The sequence below is a fragment of the Anser cygnoides genome, chromosome 5 (assembly GCF_040182565.1).
Source record: "Anser cygnoides isolate HZ-2024a breed goose chromosome 5, Taihu_goose_T2T_genome, whole genome shotgun sequence".
NCBI lineage: Eukaryota > Metazoa > Chordata > Aves > Anseriformes > Anatidae > Anser > Anser cygnoides.
In genome coordinates, this window is record NC_089877.1 from 58051136 (window position 1) to 58072817 (window position 21682).

General features: G+C 44.0%; 1 protein-coding gene across 9 annotated transcripts; it reads right to left on the reverse strand.

Moving 5' to 3' along the window:
• Positions 1-1861: 1861 nt before the first annotated feature.
• CDCA4 (cell division cycle associated 4) lies at positions 1862-9908 on the reverse strand. 9 transcript variants are annotated; one of them, XM_048069701.2, is made up of 4 exons: positions 9754-9908; positions 6171-6251; positions 3985-4275; positions 1862-3846 (listed from the first exon to the last, which is right to left on the reverse strand). In XM_048069701.2, exons 2-4 carry the CDS (start codon positions 6207-6209, stop codon positions 3091-3093), a joined length of 1086 nt encoding a protein of 361 aa, XP_047925658.2. In that variant the 5' UTR covers positions 6210-6251; positions 9754-9908; the 3' UTR covers positions 1862-3090. The 9 variants fall into 9 exon arrangements, with proteins under 9 accessions (XP_047925658.2, XP_066854545.1, XP_047925659.2 ...); XM_066998444.1 differs by having other exon boundaries at positions 9771-9789; XM_048069702.2 differs by lacking the exon at positions 9754-9908 and adding an exon at positions 9389-9628.
• Positions 9909-21682: the final 11774 nt, after the last annotated feature.

The window sequence follows — 21682 nt, forward strand, 5'->3', positions numbered from 1 at the left end:
GAAAATCGCCATCAGCAAATACCATACATCCCCGTTTCACAATTCACACACACAAAAATATCAACACCTTACAGGCACTATCATTTCTAATCTCTCTCTGTATCAGAGAGGAACACAGAAGAGAATAATATTGTATTAACCTTTAACTGATGCATATTCAACTATGACCTCTTTGGACTAGCAAAGAAATGAGGATATGAGCTAGAAAGTAAAGTTCTTTTTTATAGAAGTGAAGCTACCCAGAATGAGCAGCAGAATTAGTGTGAGGCACAGCAAGAAAGCAGCAGGCAGACATTCCGACTGTACGCTGACCTGCAGTCGGAGCAGCTCCGAGTACACATCTGCAGAGTGACTGTGCAAGTTTCAGCAATACAAATTCTTATACCTGCTGAACACTTGAGCCAAGACATCAGACGTGTAAGAGCACATACGATTTGGCACAAGTTTTAAGAACATAATAAAACAGGATATATATTTCTGTTTAAATACTTAACTACATAAATGCATACTTACCTAATACCCTTCCAGTTAAGCCAAGTAGTCTCTACACATTGTTCTTAACTGGGCATGGCTTCCCCAGTAAAGGAATGCTCCTGCCTAGATGTTTGGTGTGATCATGCATACACATACACACACACACGTGTGCATTGGACATGCACAGTGCAAGAGTTATGAACGAATTATAATAATTCCTACCTGTAACAGGGAGACTGAAGCACACTGAGGAGGAAGGGGTGAGCATCTTCTTAAACAGCTACACTTCAAACTTCCCATTTAACAAAAATGGAAGGGGGAAGGGGAACACTCAGTTGTTCAAACCTAGGGGTTTTGAACCATCACTGTTCAGGGCAGCTTTTGGGCCCTTTCCCAGAGGTACAGAAGGTATTTGTTCAACTCACCACTAGTGTTCCATTTAGAAGACTTGGAAACTGCCTGGCTACTTTACCCTAAGGCAGCTGCTGTCCATTTCAATGCATCTATCCACACACAAAAACATCAAGCAAATTTTCCTGCTGAGTTATAACTTCAGATGGAATCTCTGACACTAACACCGCCAAATACAACAGACTGTTATTTCACCGTATGACAGTTCACATCAATATTTGCATCCTCCTGAATTACAGTACTAGCACACCTTTCAGCTATCCGTGACATCCTATTGTTTTCCAGTAATACATTGTGGTTTTTTGGTCTAGCTGTATTATAAGGACTGAAATTGCAGGTGTCTATATAGTATTTCATACTTCAATATGATTATTAATCAATAGTTGAGGAAGCAATGCTTAACTACTACAGCAAATATGGATTAATATGTATTCAATTATCAAGTTTGAGTAATTTGTCAAAGTAACGTTGTTCTTCCCCAAACCAGATGTTTCTGAAGCACTTTTGAAATCATAAGCTCAACGGTCTCCTTTTGTGGAGGTGACACTGCAATGTCCTTAACATCTCCCCAGAAAGGGAGGAGGGTTTGAGAACCTGGAAGAGAGAGTGTGTAGTAATTAAGGTCACTTGTGGAAAAGCATGGTCTGTCAGACATGGAAACGTGTTCTTTTCATGTTCAGTGACTTGCTTGATTCAAGTCTATGGAAAACAACCAAGTCAATGGAGGCTATCTTCCCCTCGTGCAGCCAACGCTAAAACATTCCAGAAACCAATCAATCTTCCCCCTGCCTACCTCCCTGCTAGCTCAGGCCTCTTCCCCAGCACGAGCTTGGAGGTAAATTTTTTGAGGATGTAACATCATCATAACTGTACTTCATCTACCCTTCCCCTCCCCCCCAAAAAAGTCTCATAGGAATACATTTAATTATACATACTCCAGAATAAATGTGAATACTTGAAGAAATGAACACCATCCCATGTTGTATTATCTTTTGTTATTTAAAAAAAAAAGGCAAGAGGAAACCCTTGGTAAGAGTGGAGCATACTAATTATGACAAAACATCAAGACATACGAGTTGAGATTTAAAGGCCGCTAGTAACACTTTTTGTAGTAATTAGTGCAAGATAGTTATCCCATATAAACAAATATTTGATGGTAGACTTCAGTGATAAACAATTCACTTGATGACATTTACATATAAATACACATAAATAAAAACCTAGGTAATTTAGGTTTGCAGTTAACAAAAAATACGGTCTGAAATGAATTAAATTTAATTGTATCTAGTTGGATCAGAGCTCTTCCTCTAATAATACTCAAGGATATGGGGTATAAAAAGCATAATTGTACAATTCTCAATTTAGTAAAGTACTACTCTATAAAACAGATTCATGAAAACAGCTCTTACATTTTAATGTAAAGTATAAAATCGTATATTTACATTTACATACACTTTACTGAACTACATGGGGTAGCTCACAGTAAAAAAGCATCCCTTTTTGAAAACCTTTCAAAAAATACATCAACTGCAGTTATGATCAAAAGTTGCTAAGTTAGCAGCTGACATAACATCTGTAGTAAAAATATATTTTAGGAAAATACCTGGAAAAATCTAAACACCAATAAACACTTTAAAACTATTTTTAAAGTAAAAATTGTAGCAAAAACCAGAATAAGCTAGCTAGAGTAACAAGAACCATTGCTTACTGCTCTTTAAGAGCCATGTAGCAACTTAGATCAGAAGCAGCAGATATAGTAGGAGTTATGTCCTGTAACAAAGTAGAAACCGGAGGAAAATAGAAAAAAGCTCACCAACTTCTCTATTTATTACCATTTTCACTGGGAGAAGGGTAAGAAAGAGGGATTCTCTCATCTTTCCTTTCAGTGAGCATGTCCTCCATCAAAGGCTAAAGCAAACTGGTAAAAGGAACCCAATTGTGAAAGCCTTGGACCCCATACTTAACCATTTACCGTACGTACTTACAGTTCAGTGGACAAGAAATTGGATTATTACACTACAAGTTGCAGGTTAACTTTAAGAGTTAACACTATTTTGCAATATGAAGTGCTTTTTTAATATATATATCTATATAATATATAGATATTTGTAAAATACACGTGCAGATTTGATAGAAAAAACTGTGGAAATAGCTTTCCTGAGTCTTTTTTCCATTAACAGATTTTTCTCTCCTACACAAGGTGTTTCAGGATTCGACGAGGATTTCCACAATATGATCAAGCTCGTTAAGATCAGATTTACAATTAGAGCTAGAAGTTGTAGTTGTCGGAGAAGAAAATGATTCTAGCCCATCACAGTGTCCCATTTTCGTGTTGCTCATCATGCCTGTTAACATAGTATCAAGATCATAGTAAGAGTTGTCAACTTCTGAAAAGAGGTCTTCCACTGAATTAGGAGTTTTGTTCTCCAGTGTCTCAAATATTTGATCTAACGATTTTTGAAAGTTTCCTTTGTTTTCCTGTGGATTCTCCATTTCCCACACATTACTTTGCAGGTTTCTCGGAGCTTGCACTGAGGAGGCTGTTGACATAGTTTCTGAACTATCTTGTGCCTGGTCGCCCTCAAAGTCTTTACTGAAAGTACTGTAACCTGGAACATGCTTTCCCTCAGCCTGTTCCCTAGATGAGCGACAGAGGATATCTGTTGAAACAAGACGATCCACAGATGCCTGGCCTGTACTCTGTGTATTTATCATCTGCCAAGTCCCATCTTGGGTCATTTCCTCTTGGATCTGGCGTACCGTGTTGGCTATAAGTACCGAACGACAAAGGTTAGGTTCAACCAGCATGTGACACAGCTGAAGTTTAACCAAGGACATATCTAAAAGTGACTGTCGCTGAAGATTATATGAAGGAATAGCCTTAATACCAGCCAGAGTTCCTTCAATATCTTCTTCGCCATCAAAACATTTTCTCTTTAATCCTCGCACAAACATTGTGTCCTGTTAAAAAAAATAAAACAAACTTTGTACAACATAAACAGCTCAAAAGGAGGAAAAAAAGACTGAAAAAAAATGAAACAGAAAACTTAAATTTGAACAGCAAATTCTTTGAAGATAGAAACATCAGAATTGTCATACCAGGTTATAGAATGGCCAGTGTGGTACAACAGGGGCCAGGAACATATGGACTGGATCCCAAAGACGATATTCGGGAACCAGGGGTGAGCAGGTCCACGAGTCATGGCTTCGGAGAGTGGCATCTGAGAGAGGCAGAGGCTCCCAGCTCCTGGTTCCCATTAAGTTCCAAACTTGATGGAAGTCAGGAGCCACTGCTTCGCACAGAAGCGAACATCTCAACGGCTGTATTTCACCTAGCAGAGAGGCAGTTTCTCCTCGCTCCTCCCGAGTTTCTACTGGCATGCTTAACCTCTAATTTTGGAAATAAAAATACAACCTGGCACACCATCTTTGAAAGATTTGACCCCTTTAGAACACCAACATGCCTAACGGAGTAACATTCAAAAAAAACATATATATCATGGGCAGCATATTTGAAAAGGTTAGGTTACTTTGGCTACTTGGAGGGTAACATCTCCGTTTGTTCCATATAACTTGAGACATTCAACTGAGGTGTCTAGAGCAGTCGTTTGGGTTCCCTTACTCAAGTGAGTAACTGAACAGTGCAATTCCAATACGACCTGTGCAATTCCAGTAAGGACAGGCAGAGTCATCCTCTGTATGGGATATACTTCTTTCCCAGCTGACTACCAGAAAACAAAACTCCTGTATTCCTAATTTAGGTTCACCAGCTGAAAGTAAGTGGGATGCATGAAGACTTTGGATTACTTCCACCCAAAAAAAATCACTTGCTGAATTAGCCAAGGTATGAATCTCAAGCACTAGCCTCCAGATCTTCATCTGAATTGCATTCATTTTTACAATAGTGCCCCATGTGAGTGAAGTATTACAGGTGATCTCTTGAAATACCTTTTTTTTGTAAATACAATAGATGTTGTTTCCTTTAGTCTTATAAAAGCTAGGATGCAAATGAAAGCTAATACCTAATCTTTACATTTATGCACATTCCTTATGTCCTTTCCAAGTCTTCTGCCCTTATGGTTCCTCTTTACCTAACATTTTGGGGATTTTTAATGTACTGACCTGATCAAAACAACATTTTTCATCTCAAAGCTGATAAAGCCCAATTACTATTGCAATGTCTTTTATTCCACTTCTCTTAGTAAGCCCAAACCTCTGCCTCACTTTTTTGGTTGCTACCAAATGGTCCCCATATTTTCTGACAGATATCTCTTTCAGCTTTTTCAGAGTCAGTAAAAATCCACTGAAGTGCAGCTACATTGTTCCTTTCATCATACATTACAAAGTTATCTGCCCTGAAAACCTGGGGATAGCATTGTAGCGACATAAACACTGACACTGTACCACACTTCTTACATTGCTGTATCTGTGAATTAACCTTTTGTTGGATTTGCTGACTCTGAGAAACTTCTTTCCACTGAAGGTACAAAATTCTGGAGAAATCATAATACAGAGACTACAATACAGAATATAGGAACTTCGTCTTATGGCCATCTTTAACAGATTTCTTAAAAGCAATTTGAGGACTATCAATATATTAAATGCTTTTGAAGTTCTTTGCAAAAATGTTTCCTATAACTTAGCCACATTATTCACATTAAAAACAACCCAAGTTTCTACTTTTAGATATTCCTTCAAACCTTTAGACTTTTAAATATTCCTTCAAATTTCATATCTGTGGATACACCAATTAATTTTTCATATACAGTTGTATGTACAAATATGCTCCCTATGTGAAACAACCTCCAGAAGACATCTTTGGGGACTAACGTTCATACAGGGTTAATTACATTATTAAGCTTTGCACATTCTGTGCAGAGTTTGAAGCTTCTTTTTATTTGAACTTCTTCTCTTGTAAAGAATAATTAGAACTTCAACAAAACATTAACCTGGTTTTCAACCATCTACTGTTTGGCATTTAGATACCTTCTAAGGCATACCAGTGGAATAACTGAATATATCACAAAACTTGAAAACATCAATACATCACACACACACAAGTGTAGAAGACAAAGCAAAAAGGAAAAAAAAAATGCTTATATGGATTCTTAAACTTAAATGTTTCACATAATTCACTGGAACTTTTTTTTTTTTTTTTTTTTACAGTATTTACATCTGGTCAGTATCTTACACCTTAAAAAACAGGTTCTTTGTCACCCTATTTCTGAGTCCACACAGAATACTAGAGGATTACTGTTTCACGTAAGGAGCAAAAAGCTACATACCAGTAATTGTGCTTGATGTAGTCCTTCCTCTTCTCCCATGCTACTGAGCAAGAGTCCATACAGTAACAGTTAGGGCAGCACCTACCAAGTACCAGGAAGCAAGGCGTCAGGCAAGTACAGGAGATGCACAGCAAAACAGTTTCCCATTTCAGAAACTCATACACCCCTATCTTTCAGTTGCTTCAGTATCTCTATCCTCACGGTACTTCTAGAAATTTGGATTAAATGCAATTTACAGCTAGAGTACAAAGGTGATCTGTGAACAATACATGCAAAATCTGTGACAGGAGAAGGAAACTGCCCATTTAAGTCCAAGTCCTAGGCTATCATCCTGACCTTTGGACCAGCCTCTCCCTTATCCCTGCGCTGAAGCCATTTAAAGAGCAAACAATATCTTTAGCCATCATCTAAAAGCTTAAACGTTCAGAAAAGCATACTGGAAGCAAGTTTATCACAAAAGCATACGGTTTACACCTTTGTTGTAGAAAACCATACATCTCTTTAGCAGCTACAGAAAAAGAATACGTGCACACAAACATAAAACTGAAACACAGCAAAGACAGGTAGGATTTTCCTTTAGCAGTAACACAGAAACTTTATGACTCAGATTTACTTTGCAAGATTACAATAATGAAAGCAATTACAGTAATGAAATTGTTTCAGCTATAAAGGCTGAGTTTTCAAAAGATGTTCAAGGCAAAACAAGTTCCGATATACCAAATGCAACTATCAAATACATGCAATAATTCCTTTAATTACTAAAGCCAAAAAGAATGCTGTTTCAATAAGCTACAAAAACCCTGTAAGACAAAATATGAATACAACTCAGATACTTTTCTAGACATGTCTGTACTCCACAAGACACTTCAGTGTCTGCAGTTGAAGTACATACCTAGAAAAAAAATAAGTTAACTGGACGCATTTGCACATCTTTCTTTGTTTTCTGTTGTGGTTGGTAATTAAAAGTTTTGGAAAACCACTTGCTCTGAAAATTGGGGAGGGGGGGGAGATGGTTGACAAAGACCTTTTTCTAGCAGAAAAAAAGGCATTTATTTTTCTCCAGAAACTGCATACTTATTAAAACACCACATCAAAAAAGCCTCCTTAAACACTCTTGAGCCAAAACCTTTTGTCTCAATCCCAAAATATTCAGACTAAAATGCTGTCCTGCCATACAAACTGTATTTCAACCAACTAATTCTCTTTCACAGACTGAGCTCACACCAACACCCAAGACAGGGTTATGAGGCATCTCAACTACCACTCCAGCGACACACCGTAAGATTGAGTAAGTATTTCTTATTTCTATTGAATACGTGATAATGCTATAAAAGTTCAGAAGTTTTTGCTCCCTGGGTATACTCTCAGCCCATTCTATAAAAGATGTACGCTGAGAGCCTGTGAGCATTTGAATCCCTAAGCCCCTGCCAGATCCACTTTTGGCTCAGGGTAGGTGACATGGGTGTAAATTTTCTTACAAAACAGAAAAAGAACAAACGTGCGGGTAAAGATGATGCAGTCATGAGAACAATAAACAAAGAGGTTTTCCAGAGCTATTTTGGATATGTGACAATTTTTAAGGAAGAACCTTTGTCCATTTGACTCTCATAATAGTAGACTTGATATGGGGGGAGACTGCTGATGGGAGCACATGAGTAAAAGAACCATTATCATCACATCCACAAAGTAAAAGACACGGGGGATGCTGGCAGAGCAGTCCAGTCTGTAATCTATTAACATACTGAAGAAGGAAACGGTTTTCCCATGCAACGTGAGTGTATAAGACGTGCCATGTGTGATTCTAGGTTCTTCCCTACACCAATAAACAAACCACGTGGAACCTGTGTTAGCATAAAAATATTAATGAATTTGGCCATCATAGCAACTGTTTCTTCAGATTCTATTAACTTGTCGTATCAGTGTGTCTCAGAACAATAAAATAAAAAATACCTTAACAGCCATTATCAGATTCAATTAAAACATTACAAATAAACGACCTCTCCCAGACTTCTCGGCACAATCACCAACAAATACTCATCTCAAGAGAACGCTAACTTTAAAACCTATTATTAATAAAAATGTTAAGCATGTTCCTCTGTTAATTTACTTATTAGCGTACTCAAAAGGTACAAGCTGCTGTGTAAAACTTCTTGGTACATGACTGCAAGATTGCTGCTGCTTTTGATGCAAAGCATTCAAAATCCCACAGTAATTTTAAGCAGCGTTTGCCTCTGTCCAAGAGGCAGTATCTGGACTAGCTGTATCACCTCCCTTCTGCTGCCGCTAACCGAGCGTCATGAGCCCAAACTTAGCGTGTCAAAACCTTAACTGTTGTTTGAAACAGCTGTATGAAAAAGTTGTCAAGGAGACAACAGCTATCTGTAAAATAACAGTCTGAAAACAAGGGGATTTGCATGGGATTTTTTTTTCTTTTTTGGAATAGTAGCACGGTATTATGCAATTCACTAAAAATGTTGCTTCGGAGATTATGACAAATTCCCGGTCTGTTTTACAAATAAGGTGCTTGAAATTTGATCCAGCTCCTACTAGAGCATCAGCTTACATACTCCAGATCCACATTCTATTCAAATTCAGGTAGTAAATGCTGCAAAATACATATGCAGGTGGTTAAAAACGAGGCATTTGGTAACAGTTGGGCTAAGAGAGAAGATAGGAAAGAGATTCTAGCGCTGTTTGTCCATAGGTGGAAGCAGACAAGAACTACCCAAGCCAAGTGCTGGAGGTTTGATTAAGCAAACATTTTTTTTTTCTTTTCTTACTGATATAAACATAGTGACGATGGCAAGGCAAGAAGGTATTGTACCTTCCCTTTGCCACCAAATCTTAGAATCTAGTCTCCCAAATTCAAAACCGCCCTTCGTAACAGCTGTGGCAAGGAACCAAAACCGCGCATAAAGCCGAAGAGAAGAAGAAAAGCCAGTTACTGCCTTCCAGGCGCGCACATGTGCGCAGATGGTGGCGCCCGGTTCTGAGGGAGGGCTGCGGGCACGGCGGGGGCTGGCAGGGCCTGCCCCGTCCCCGCCGGGCCGGGGACAAAGGCCCGAGCACGGCAGCGGGGCTGGCTGCCCCCGGCGGGCTCGGGGGGCCGGCAGGCAGCTCGCCAGCCCCCGGGGGGCTGCGGGAAGGGAGGAGAGGGGAGGAGGAGAGGAGAAGCCAGGCGGAGGGAGGGAGGGAGGGAGGAGGCAGGGGGCTGGCACCGGCGGCGAGAGGCGGGACCGGCGGGGCGGGGAGCGAGCCCCGGGCGGATGCGGGAGCGCGGCGGGAGGCGGCTGAGGAAGGGGCCGGGCCGAGGAGGGGGGAACGGGCACCGCGCGGCTCCTCAGGGCCCGGCCCGGTTCTCTCCCCGCCCTCCGCCAGGCGCTCGAGCGGCCGCCAACGGCCGTTCCCGCCCGCCCCGCGCAGCCGGCGAGCCGCCCGCCGCCATTTTGAAGCGGCTCCGTGCCCCGCGGGCTCCCGCCCACACCGGCTCCGCGCCCGGGTCCGGCCCCGAGCGGAGCCCCCCCCCGGGGGAGCGCGGGCACCCCCGCGGCCCCGCGGCCCGGCCCGGCTCTCCCCTACTCACCACCCCGCCGCCGGTACCGTGGCCGCCGCAGGAAGCCCCGCTCCCGCCTCAGCCACCGCTCCGCGCCTGAGGGAGCGGGCGGAGCCGAGCGCGGCGCCTGGCCCCGCCCCCCGCCCGCCCGCCATCTTATTGTCAGAGCCCACAAAGGCGCTCGCCGCTCCGCCCGGGGCGGGCCTTCCCCCGTTGCCATGGCGGCCGGCCCGGAGAGGGCGGTGGCGGAGCCGCGCGTTCAAACGGCGGCCGAGGCCCCGCGGCGGGGCTGGGCTCCCGGCCACGGGCTGCGGCGGGAGCAGGCCGGGACCTGGCCCGGCAGCAGCCCTCAGGGAGGAGCGGGACAGCCTCTCCTCCTCTCCCCCCCCCTCCGCCATGCCCGGCTGCTCCCCTCAGGGTCGCGGAGCCTCCCCGCGGGGGTGCCCCGAGCCCCCTGCCTCCATGAGCAAGGCTCGTGGCATTTCCTGCTCGGGCTCCGAGGCGGAGGGCGGGGAGGCCGCTTTCCTTTGGGTTTAAGGGGGGGGGGATAAAACTCCCTGCTCCTCCGACAGCCGCTGCCCAAAAAGCTCCGGCCTCCGCCCCGAGCGAGGAGCCCGCCAGCCTTGGCCGTCTCTGTCCGCAGCTTGGCGCTGCCGCACATCTGCAAGCACTTAGGGTGTCCCGAGCGCTGCGAGGCAGCCGGCAGGGGGGAGGCCGGCTCGTCCGGGCTCCAGCTGCTGCCTCCGGCACACGCAGGGGCTCTGCTGGCCCCGGGGTGGACGGAGGAGAATGGGGAGGAGGAGGCTGAGCAGCAGGAGGGGGCAGCGCAAACTGGGCCCGGAGGGAAAGGCTGTGAAACAACAGAGGGCTGGAGCTGAATATAAGGCAGTGGCAGCGAATGCAATTTGCATAGCGAAGTGAGATCAGGTTTTGGGATGAGACAAGCAGGTTACGAAGCGCAGTATTTCCCCTTGCTGTTTTATGGTTTCTCGCATGGCGCTCGTGACATCATGGTGCAAAAGTACAAATCGAGGCTTTGCAAGAACAATACCACAAAGACAACGTTCTCATGCGCTCTTCAGCGTGGCACTGACTTTCTCTAGATTAGCCGCAGTGAATTCAAATAGGTAATCTCACAACGAACCCTGCAAGAACCCTCGAGCCTCTCTGGAGTGCCTGCAAGATCAGTGCTAGGAAAGTGCAGAGGTAGTGCTCTTGCTGGGGATAGCATCATCCATATAGTAAGGTCCACAAGTCCCCTCTCCTTATTTTCTTTTTCCCTCTCAGCTACAGTCTTGACTTTTTTTTTTTTCCCTAAATTACCTAGTGAAACACATGAAGAACCAGCAAAATGAAATGAGACAGCTTAAAAACTCTACAGTCATTACAGTTTCTGATTAACCCATTGTTTAATCAGAAAATTGTTAAGAGTTCTCAACACCTTCTTTGAAAAAAATCTTTGAAAAACTGAGAAAACTGCATTCTTAGTCGAGGTATGACAAGACTTGATTATTCTCAGGAGAAAAAAAAAAAAACATCTCATGTATGTGAGAAACAAAACTTGACAAGTCAAAATGGAAAAATCTGGACAAACTGATGTAAAACAACACAGTCCAAAGTATTTACTAGAAAGCAAACAATCTCTGAAGGGACTAAAATAACATTATAAAAAAAAAAAATTGAATTGTAACCACAATGTGATAAAGGGAATGATCAAATTTTGACTACATGCTAAAGTTTTTCATCCACCTACTGTTTTCAGTAAATGAAATGTTAGCACCAAACTGAAAAAGAACAGGTGAAAAAATGGTAATTTCCTAAACAGGCATTTATGTCTTGAGAAATTTATCCCAGCCCATGAAACCTTTGCAGATAAGGTAATCTGCAAGCAAAAGCAGAACTGATGCTTAAGTTATGAGTTCTGGAGACAAAGCACAGAACAAAAACAGAAAAAAAAATGTCTGCAGAGCAATGTGGTAGGGGAAACTGGAATTAGAACAACTGCATTAAAAAAAATGGGGGGGGGGATGGTAATTTTACTGGTCTGGAATGGCAGGAGACTTTAAAATAAAAGGTATTTAGCATATGTGCTCGAAGCTGCTGGAGAAATGAGAGACGTTGCACCTGGTGAGAGGCTGCAGGGCGACCTGCTTGCTGGTGTGATGACTAACACAGACGACAGGGAGGAAAATGATGCAAACCAGCTCAGCAGATCTCTCCTAGGGAGGTGGATTGGCAGCCGGCAGAAACTTTGGAGTGGTAGTCCTGGGGGGATTTAAAAGCACTAGCAGCCTTATGGATGTGTAACCACCACAGAGGAAATGGTTGGACAGGGGGACGCTCTTTTTGTGCGAAAGCAGCAGGTAGAGGGGCTGGTTTAACAGGAGCGGGCATCGCCTCAGACTCTCCGAGCAGGACCAAGGTGCAGATCCGGCCTTAGCATGGCTGGGGCTTTTTGAAATCGGGATTGCCTGCCTGAAGGTGGGAGGGCTGGCTCAAGAGGAGCTGCTACCCTGACCCCCTTCCCTTGGCTGGGCACCGGCTAGTTGCGCTTGGCGCGGCTGGAGGACAGACCCGGCTTCCCTCTGCGTGAGCTGCGTGCGTGCGCAGGCTCCGGCCATGCCTCTGCCCCCGTGGCCGAGCGGCTGCGGCTGCCAGAGCCGTGCTGGCAACTGGCCCTGGCTCTCCCCAGCCTGCCAGCCCCATCGGAGAGCTGGCTCTCCCGGGAGCCGCCAGCCTGCCTCTTCCTCTGGCGCTGGCTGGTACCGGGTGGCGTGACCTGCGTGCCACGCTCGCTCGTCTGGAGGCAGCCACTACCCGCTGCCTCCCAGCCCCCTTCCTTCCTCCCCTCCTGGAGCAAGCCCGTGCTGGGCTGCGCTTGATGCCTCTGAGCTCTGCTGCTCCTTTCTGAGAGCCGCTCAGCCCCTGCTGAGCTGGCCAGACTTTCACACGTCGGCGGTGACGGGAAGGCTGGTTTAGGGTTGGACAGTGTTTATAAAACCGCAGAAATTAATAGGAACTCCATGGCTGAGAGCAGGGCTGAAACTCTGCTTTTGAAAGACAAAGGAAAAAAAAAAAAAAAGGCTTGATTTCCAGCTTATTTGTGCAGTTTTGAGCTGTATAAAGGATCTCGCTCCACGATATTTCCACATCACAAACACTTATAAAAAAGGTGGTTTTAAAATAGTTTTAAAGGGCCAATGCAGTTAACAATTATGTAGGTGAATAAGAAACTGAAATATATGTGAAGTTCCTCACTGGCTGTCGGGTCACTGCATCAGCATTATTTCTAGCCCATGGAAAGGTCCCCCCGAGGGAGCATTTCATCTGCTCTGATAGGCACTGTCCCTTACTAGGTGTTTGTATGAGGCTTAGCACCGTGTTTCTCAACCTGCGGGTTGCAAGCCCTCTGATAAAGAGGTTAGGAAAATTAGTCAGGAGGTTGCTTAAGCTTTGAAACAAATAGTTTCAGAGAGATAGGACTGAGTCCTGCCTCAGTACCAATTCTGTGCTGACAACAAGGCATTTTCCACTACACCCTGCTGCGTGTCTGCGGCGTTTTCTGTCTCTCTTCGAGGGCCCCGGGGGCTCTGAAGCCGGGCGAATAGTTTAGAGCAGGAAAATGCGCGCTCGCGCTGCGCTGCCGGTGCTGTGAGCCAAGCAGACATGAGTCAGCCCTGGCCTGGAAGCCGCGTAGCTGTCGTCAGAGCAGTGCTGAGCTCCAGCTCGCGAGTGCTGTCGAGAAGCAAGGTGTGTGAGCTAAAGCTCCGTGCTGTACCGGCACGACCGTGTGTTTGGGGAGAGTTTTGGCTGTGATCCGGCTGGTTCAGAACAGGGACGGCGCTTGCTTGCCTCTGCCTGCTAAAGACGATGTGGACGTGCTCCGAGTCTGTATTGTTTTTCTCGTAATTAGCGTTTGATTAAAGCACCTAAGTTATGTTTGTCTTTTTAATTTGGCTCAGGAGCAGGGCAGGAGGCCCAGCTGTAATGTGTCGTTTCCTTTAAGTCCAACCTGGCAAACTCTGTCCACCTTTGAAATGAGCAGCGTTATGAAACAGTCCTGAGTGCTTCTGCAGACGAGCACATTCCTGCAGCAAAGCACTGCCTAAAAATCCAGGAGCAGATGGAAGGAAGGCTAAAGTAGGTAATTAAATGTGGCTGCTCCCTAAGAAGTAAGCCTGTTGTGGCAGCTCAGCTGGGCCCTGCAAGCCAGATACAGGATGCGACCTCATCGCACGCAGCCTGCAGTCACAGCACACGGAATTTAAGAGAAAGTGTTTTTGTATTAATACAACGTGTTAATGTGCGGACCACGAAATGTCGCTGAAAGTTCAGCACGGGCGAGCTTCTTCAGGGCTCTGAGCCTGGAAAGGCTGCTAGCCCTACCTGTACGGGGGGTGCAACAAAGGACAGCAGGCATCTGGTGCCTGTAAAACAAACCACCGAGTTCATAGGGAGTGAGGAGGAGGAGGAAGAGGAGAATATTCCTAACTGTGCATTTGTGGGCTAAACGTAGCTTCATGCTGGATGACAGGGGCACTGGCTTCAGGTGTTAGCGGCTTACAAAATGAGAATAGCAGTCAGCACTCATCGCACCTGCTAATGCATGCACCAGCTCATAAATGTCTGAATATGGCAGCAGTTTTCTGGCCGTGTTGGCTCAGCTGTTGAGCAACTGAAGAGCTGGAGCAGACAGGTGATGGGAGGGAGTGTGTAGGCTGCCAGTGCTAGCAAAAGCCATTCCTAGGCAGAAGTTTGTCTGCCTCAGGTCACCAGCTTCAGGCCTTAGGTTTTACAGCTGTAGGTATCAGATCTATCTACTAGGAGGCCAGAGGGATTAGGGGTGACATGAGCTAAGAAATAAGCAGAGAATTAACTTGTCCTGACTGAGAAACCCTATGCGCTAAAACCACCACCACAGTTTATCAGCTAGTAGCTTTATGGAACTGATAATAAACTGGTAAGAAGAGGTATTAAAATGTTTTGACTGCAGGAAATGTAGTGGAAACAGGACACAGGAAAGCTGTTGAGCTTGTACTAGTCTGAAGACCTTTTTAGCCTGCCTTGCTAACATGGTCGTATTGGAGTTAAGAACCCTTCAGGCACAACTGTAGGAGTTACGGACAATCAGTTTCCTCTGCTGGTCGAAAAGACCTGAAAGAAAGAGTGCCTTCATATTACCGTATCCGTCAGTGGTCCTCAGCTACCAGGATGTGACAAAATAAAAATATAAGAAGTGTTTCCAAGCAAGATTTGCATCTGTCAGCGGATTCAGAGGAAGTGTTCTCAGTGGTGGGTGATATGCAAAACTACAAAAGCTGAAGGGACTACAAACTGTGCATGAGAAATCCCAGCCATGAAAACACAAATAATGCGTATGTGCACTGGCAGGCGGGGGACAGAAACCGGTGTGTGGCTTCATGTTGGTCGTGGGACATCCGTGGTAGGAACAAAGTGCAGATGATGCGAAGTTTAGTTCAGACTTTCAAAGTGATACCTAGCAAGGCGGTAATACTGCGATAGAAAACTCTAGTGGCAAAGCTCAGTGCTCTGTGCCAGACGGCAGAAGTCTCCAAGTTATGCAGGGGCAGTCAGCAAAGATGGATTTTAAAGTGCTCAGTGTTTGGGGTTTTACTTTAAGGTGTCTAAGCCCTCTTCTGGATCATCGTGGCAGTTCTGTGCCATGTTTGTAAGGGACAAGCTTGTTTTCTTGTTGTAAAAGTGTTACGTTAGAAGGATTTTATAATAACTGAAGGAACATACCTATTTGCTTCATAACGGGGAATTTGTTTTAAATACACAGCTTGGACACTTGAATGCCATGTTGTCTGGTGCCACTTAAAATATGTGTTCCATATCTAAGCATAAATACCATAGGGTATGACAGTTGCTATAGCAACTAAGCATCTACTATTAAATAGCACCCACGAGCTCATAAAACATGTGCAGCCTGTCACTACACAAGGTATTCCTGTCTTTGCAGCAAGCTAAGTGCCATATTTTCTTCTCGGGAGTTAGTCTGCTTCTGATGATGTGTTTGTGCTGTGCATGCGAAGATCTTTTCTTCTCCACCAGCTCTACCTTCCTTTGAAAACTGCAGATACTGTAAGAACAAAATAGCCTGAAGCGGTTGCAAGCTGAAGAAGTTAATGAATAATTCCTTTTTCATATATCCTTGAACATACGTTAAAGTACGGCTTTGAGATCTTTTGGTCCGTATGTGAGGCTTATACCTTTGCTGTTCTGCATCTTTTGATTTTGCAGTGTTTTTGTCCTGAAATCAGCCTTTTGGAAGGCATTGTGCTGTTTCGAGAAGTTATGTCCCTGAAAATTACAGTATCAACTGGAAACGAATTTCTGCAGTAGTGGTAAACGGGAGAGTTATAATTCAAAAGCATGGATAAAGCTAACACATTTCTTTTAGAATATCTAGGCCAGTAGCTTGTTTTTAATTTTTCCTTATAGTTGTGAAGAGTTTGGACCATGAAAACTAGGGGAGGAAAAGTAGAAAAAAAAATCAAAACACTGAGTTTCTTCTACAGTCACTTAATTCTGCCAGCTGAGACTTCAGTAACAAACTGTTGACAGCATTAGTTGTTTTACATTTTCCAAGACAGAAACGGGCTTTTCCTCTCACCCACCACTTCTGATGAGGAAAATAGAATTTGGCATAGGTAAGAGAACAGTGGATAAGCTGGAGTGAAAGTAACACTTTATCTGCAAGTGAAATTGACCCTGTGTGCTCCCTGGAAGAGTAAATGAGGGCAGTGGTAGCATATTGGAGTGGTTGGATTGTTTCCAAATTTTGTATTAGAGTCTGATGAATTGATAGGTTAAACTGCAAAATATACCATATCTACAAGTTATTGCTGATGTTGATTTGATGGTGACTTATCCGAATTACAGTCCATAAGAAAAAATATGTTGTAAATATATGTGTCTAAAGACAGCAATTATAGTTCAGGGAGGGTATCTGAAAATAAGCGTAAAAAGTAGATAAACTAGGGCATGAAATGTGCTATTAAAAAGTAATTTTTTCCCCCCCTAAGGGAAGGATTGTTAATGCCTGTCTAACTTATCTGGTTAAAGGGTTAACCCAATTAGGAGCGTGAGCATGAACATAGATAACAGGCTGTGAGCGAGCCTCATTCTCTGCTCTGGGTCCTGTGCCTTGATGGGAATGACAGCCTTGGCTTCTGTGGCAATGAAGGAATGTTAACTCGTGTCTCCTGCTGCTCTACCGGTAGCCAGCGGTTTCCCAGCAATCATTTCAAAATGTCTAATGTTAGCAGAAGAATAACTGTTTAATTGGCCTTACTTAATGTGACTAACAAATAGCACCAAGGGCCAACGGACTTGTGATAAAGTCACAGGAGCTGCAGCGAGCAGCGAGGCAGGACAATGTGAGAGGGGTTTGCCTGGGCAGGGAGGCCGAGAGGGGCTCCTGGAAGGATTATTTAGTATTTGCGTGGTGTTTAGATGCTGCAGTGCCCGGCTCAACTGAATGCCTTAGGTGGTTTCCCCCGTCACTGACATCCTCTCCAGGAAATCACGGGCAGATCCCGGCGAGTTCCGTCACCCTCCATGTTTTGTTGCGCGACACAAGGGAACTGGCTCTGCCCTTTTCTCTGCATGACTTTTCTTGTTTGTTTTCAGTTCTGTTTTATGCTTCTTGGTTTTCTTTCTGTTCATAGGCACCATTTGAAAAAGGTTGTGTGTTTTTGCCCTAGCTGGATAAACATCGTAACCCAACGTTGCCTCTACTTCAACAGCTGTCTGCGTGATGAGCATGAAAGCACGCAGGCACAGACACTCACGTGTACGGACTGGTTTACCTAGCAGCACGAAGTCTTAAAAATTTATGATTACAGGCTGCGAACTTGAGAGATTTTTTTTCCTCCCACGCTGAAGTCCACGATGGCAGGAGGACAGATAGGCTAGAGTCTGGTGCCCTCTTGTGCCTACTTTAAACTCCGGGAATCCCGTGCCTTAAAAGGATCTGGGCTTGAATTACATTGAAAACACATGATATTTATCCAGAACAGAGCCTGGAGGTATAGAAAAAAAGAATTAACCTCTCAGTGTCATTTCTGAAATCAGAAACTTCTGTTGCGCGGTTCATAATAGAGGCGGTGGACTCACGATCTGTATTTGACTGTGTTGACTACTTGAACGATACATTGCTTTCATAAAAGCTTTTCTTCATATTAGTCAGTTAGGCATATGATGCTGAAACACTGACAAATCAGGATTATACGTTAATATTGTTTCACATTATGTAAGCATACACACAAGCTACACTTCTACGTCAAAAAATGTTTCCTCCAAATCCTGGAGGTTTAAAGTCAAAATAACTTCAGATGCACATTCTGTTTTCCACAACCTTCAGGTCAAGAGGGCTGGTTTCATAGCTTTGGTTTAACTTTGTGTTGGTTTATTTTTAATGGTTTTCAGTATCTCCAGAGAAAATGATGGTTTTCTGGGATCTTTTTCCGTGTACAGTGTTATTTCTCATCATGGAATTTGACTAAGAAGAGGTTCTGGTATCTGAAACCGAATGATAAGAAAACAAAAATACAAAGATTTATTATTTCTAGCCTTTTACCTCTCATGAGAGGGGAACATTTCTGGAGTGACTGGTCCTTGAATAAAGCAAGCAGGGCCCACAGCCTCTCTTTAGAGAAGGCCCCTTGCTGTGCTGTGAGATCACACGTCTCTGAATTCTGCTTTTGTGGAGCACTGAAGTTACCTGCTGACCCTCCATTCTCCCCAAATCTTTTCTATTATTACATTATAGTTTTTTTCTGTATTTCCTTCACACTCTAGTGTACAAAGAAAGTTCCCAGTAGCCCCTTTTCATTTCTGACAGAAACTTCAGATTCATGCTTGGCCTTGCTAGGATCTCCTGCCTTTTGTTGATGTGCCATTCCCACAGTAAGTGAAGAAAGCAAGAAGTAAGTCACACTCCTGAGTTCCCTCGTTATTTAGTAAACATTTTTCTGCCTTTTTTTTTTTTTGCACATAACCATGTGCATTCAGTTCTGAGTTTAGCTTGAGACTTGTGTGTTTGTTATCTTTGGGACAGAGCTATTACTGCAAGTGGTGCACTTAAGCACACCATTCCATCAAGAGCTATGGACTATCAATTCTTGTAAGCCCTATTTTGTCTAGGAAAGATTTGAAGAAAAGAATTAGAGATATACAGGAACCATAAATGCAGGTAAATGGAAAATCACAGGATTTTCTTTAATGCCTTACCCAATGTCCTTTATCCAACATATTGTCAAGTCACTGATAAATGTCAAACATACAATAATAAAAACTACCTGTAGTGGGTAGTGTGAGCACAGTCTTGTCCTCGACAGTAATTAAGAAAGGGAAAAAGCAACCCTAAATTAATCAAATAGGTAAGTGACAATGCTGTTGCCTCAGGTGTATCAGGCTGTCAGAGACCCACGTACTCCAGAAATCCGGCGTTAAGGAAGTGCTTCCCAAACTACAAAATCTTTGCCAGGAAAGGAAGAGCTTGAGAAGCAGTGTCCACATGGACAGATCTCTAAGCACTGAGGATTTGAAAGATTATCACCAGCAGCCTGCTATGTGCAGAAGTTGCAACCGCAAATGCTCTTAGCATTACCGGCTGATTTCAGTCCTGTACCTAGACAGATACCATGAGCCTCGCGAGCACTTGGCCTTAAGTGTTTCCAGTCTAGAAGTCAAATCTGTGGATCTGTGTTGTTAACTTAATCTTACCTTCTGGAGGCAACAAAACTCCTCCAAACTCTAAAATATCCCATTGAGGACCAATCCCAGTGAAATCCCAAAGGATCTAGTAACCGTGTCACTAGCAGGAGGCACAAAGTTAAATAAGTTAAACGAAAGTCTGCTTTTTTTTTTTTTTTTTTTTTTTTTTTTCCCCCCCCCTAGAGACCAGAATAAATAGAAGCAAATAAAGTGCTTTGAAGCTGACCCTGAAAGTGCTGACTCAGTACAATTTGTGTTTCAGTAGCTGAAATTCGCCTCCACGCAGTTCACTGCCCCGCTGCAGTACGCACGGAACATGTACACCACACACACCTGCTCGCCCCTTCTAGCATCCCCTGCGAGGGGTTGTGCTTTAAACAGAGAAGACAGACAATGCTCAAGGGAAGAAATGTTCCATTTTACAGATGGGGAACTGTGATTCAGACTGAAGAATTTATAAGTAACTTTCTGAACACCCAGGTATTTGCATACTTGTTCAGAACATCTGTGACTTTTAGGGTTATGAAGCTTTTCAGGACTTTGTATATCATACAGCACTATTCTCCCACAGTATCTCTTCTCTTTGATTCTTCACCTCCCTCAAGAAAGTATTTCAAGACAGACCTTTGAACATGCAGGGGACGCTCTGTGATCATGTATGGGCCCTGTTACAGACTGAAGCTGCCAAACAGGATGGATCATTTCATGGTGTACTAAGAAGTCTTATCCTGCGGTTGCTTGCGTAGATGATATTCATATGATGTTCTGTGAAATTCTTACCACATAGCTTATCGTCCCTCCTCAGCAGACTTCTCATCTGCCTGAATGGCTGGTTTTTGCTTCATTATCTGTGAGCATTTCTTACAGGATGGAGTAAGAGAGTAAAACCCTAGAAGTTATCGGTAATCCAAATTACACTGAGTTTAGGGTCCTACTTTTTCTTACTAATTGCTCACGAGAGCGGCAACTAGCAACTATTCTCAGGATATTAGTATTAGTCTAATCTGGGATAACAGATTTCTCTTTATTCTTCATACTCCTTTTCGCTTGAAAACTGCCTGTCAGGAGGCCTTACTGCATTCCTAGTGCAAATGGAGCATGAGAAGCGCCCTCTCCTGTGCAAAGCTTTGTTGTGCAGGGAACAAGGGGAAGTGCAGCAGGATGCAAAACACCCCAAAAGAGAGCAGAAGGGATGGAGAGGACTGGTAGGTGTGATATCCTCATCTCTAGACACCAGTCACAGAGAACATGCTGGGAGATCCAGCTTTGGGGATGCTGACACCTGAATGCTTCCCCTGCACACCAAAGATGTTCAAAAAGTGATTACAGCTCTTTGATGCAATCCCCCACTCTTATTTGTTCCGTGACTTTGGACTGGCTTGAAAACAAGACAGATATTCCAACCTAGGAGGCAACACACAAAGGAAAACTAAGATTCTTTGAAAGCTTGGTTCTGAGTTGTGTTTCATCACTCAGTACCAAACAGAAATTTGGCATTGAGTTGTACATGACAGCAGGGACTGAATCAGAGCAGCTACAGGATCACCAGCTGCAGATGAAACTTTGTCATGCTCTGAGAGTCTGAGTTTATTCATATCTGGGTTTGCATGTTTTGTAGAGGAAGTTTAACTGTCCTCTTGAGGCAAAAATTGCTACTGAGCATACTGATTGCTTCTTAGACAGGAGTGGAGATTTCAGAGTGTTACCACAAGCAAAGACTTAAAAGTGCAGTATTTGCAATTAGTTTAAAATTGATGAATAAAGAAAAATATATACTATCTGCAAAAACTAGTTTGGCCAGCTCTAGTTGATAGTCAGAAATTATTCACTTTACGCTTCACAGTCATACTTAAAATAATCAGCAATCCACTTATCTCCCAGGTACTCTAAGAATGGCTGAGACACATGTAAAAATAATCTTTTATTTATTATCTCTGGTGAAAGTGACAGGACCCGAGGGAACGGCATGGAGCTGGGACAGGGGAGGGTCAGGCTGGGTGTGAGGGAAAGGTTCTGCACCCAGAGGGTGGTCGGGCACTGGGACAGGCTCCCAGGGCAGTGGTCACAGCACCGAGCCTGACGGAGCTCAAGAAGCGTTTGGACACCACTCTCAGACGTGGTTATTTTTTGGGTGGTGCTGTGTGGAGCCAGGAGTTGGACTCGATGATCCTCATGGGTCTCTTCCAACTCAGGACGTTCTGTGATTCTGTGATTC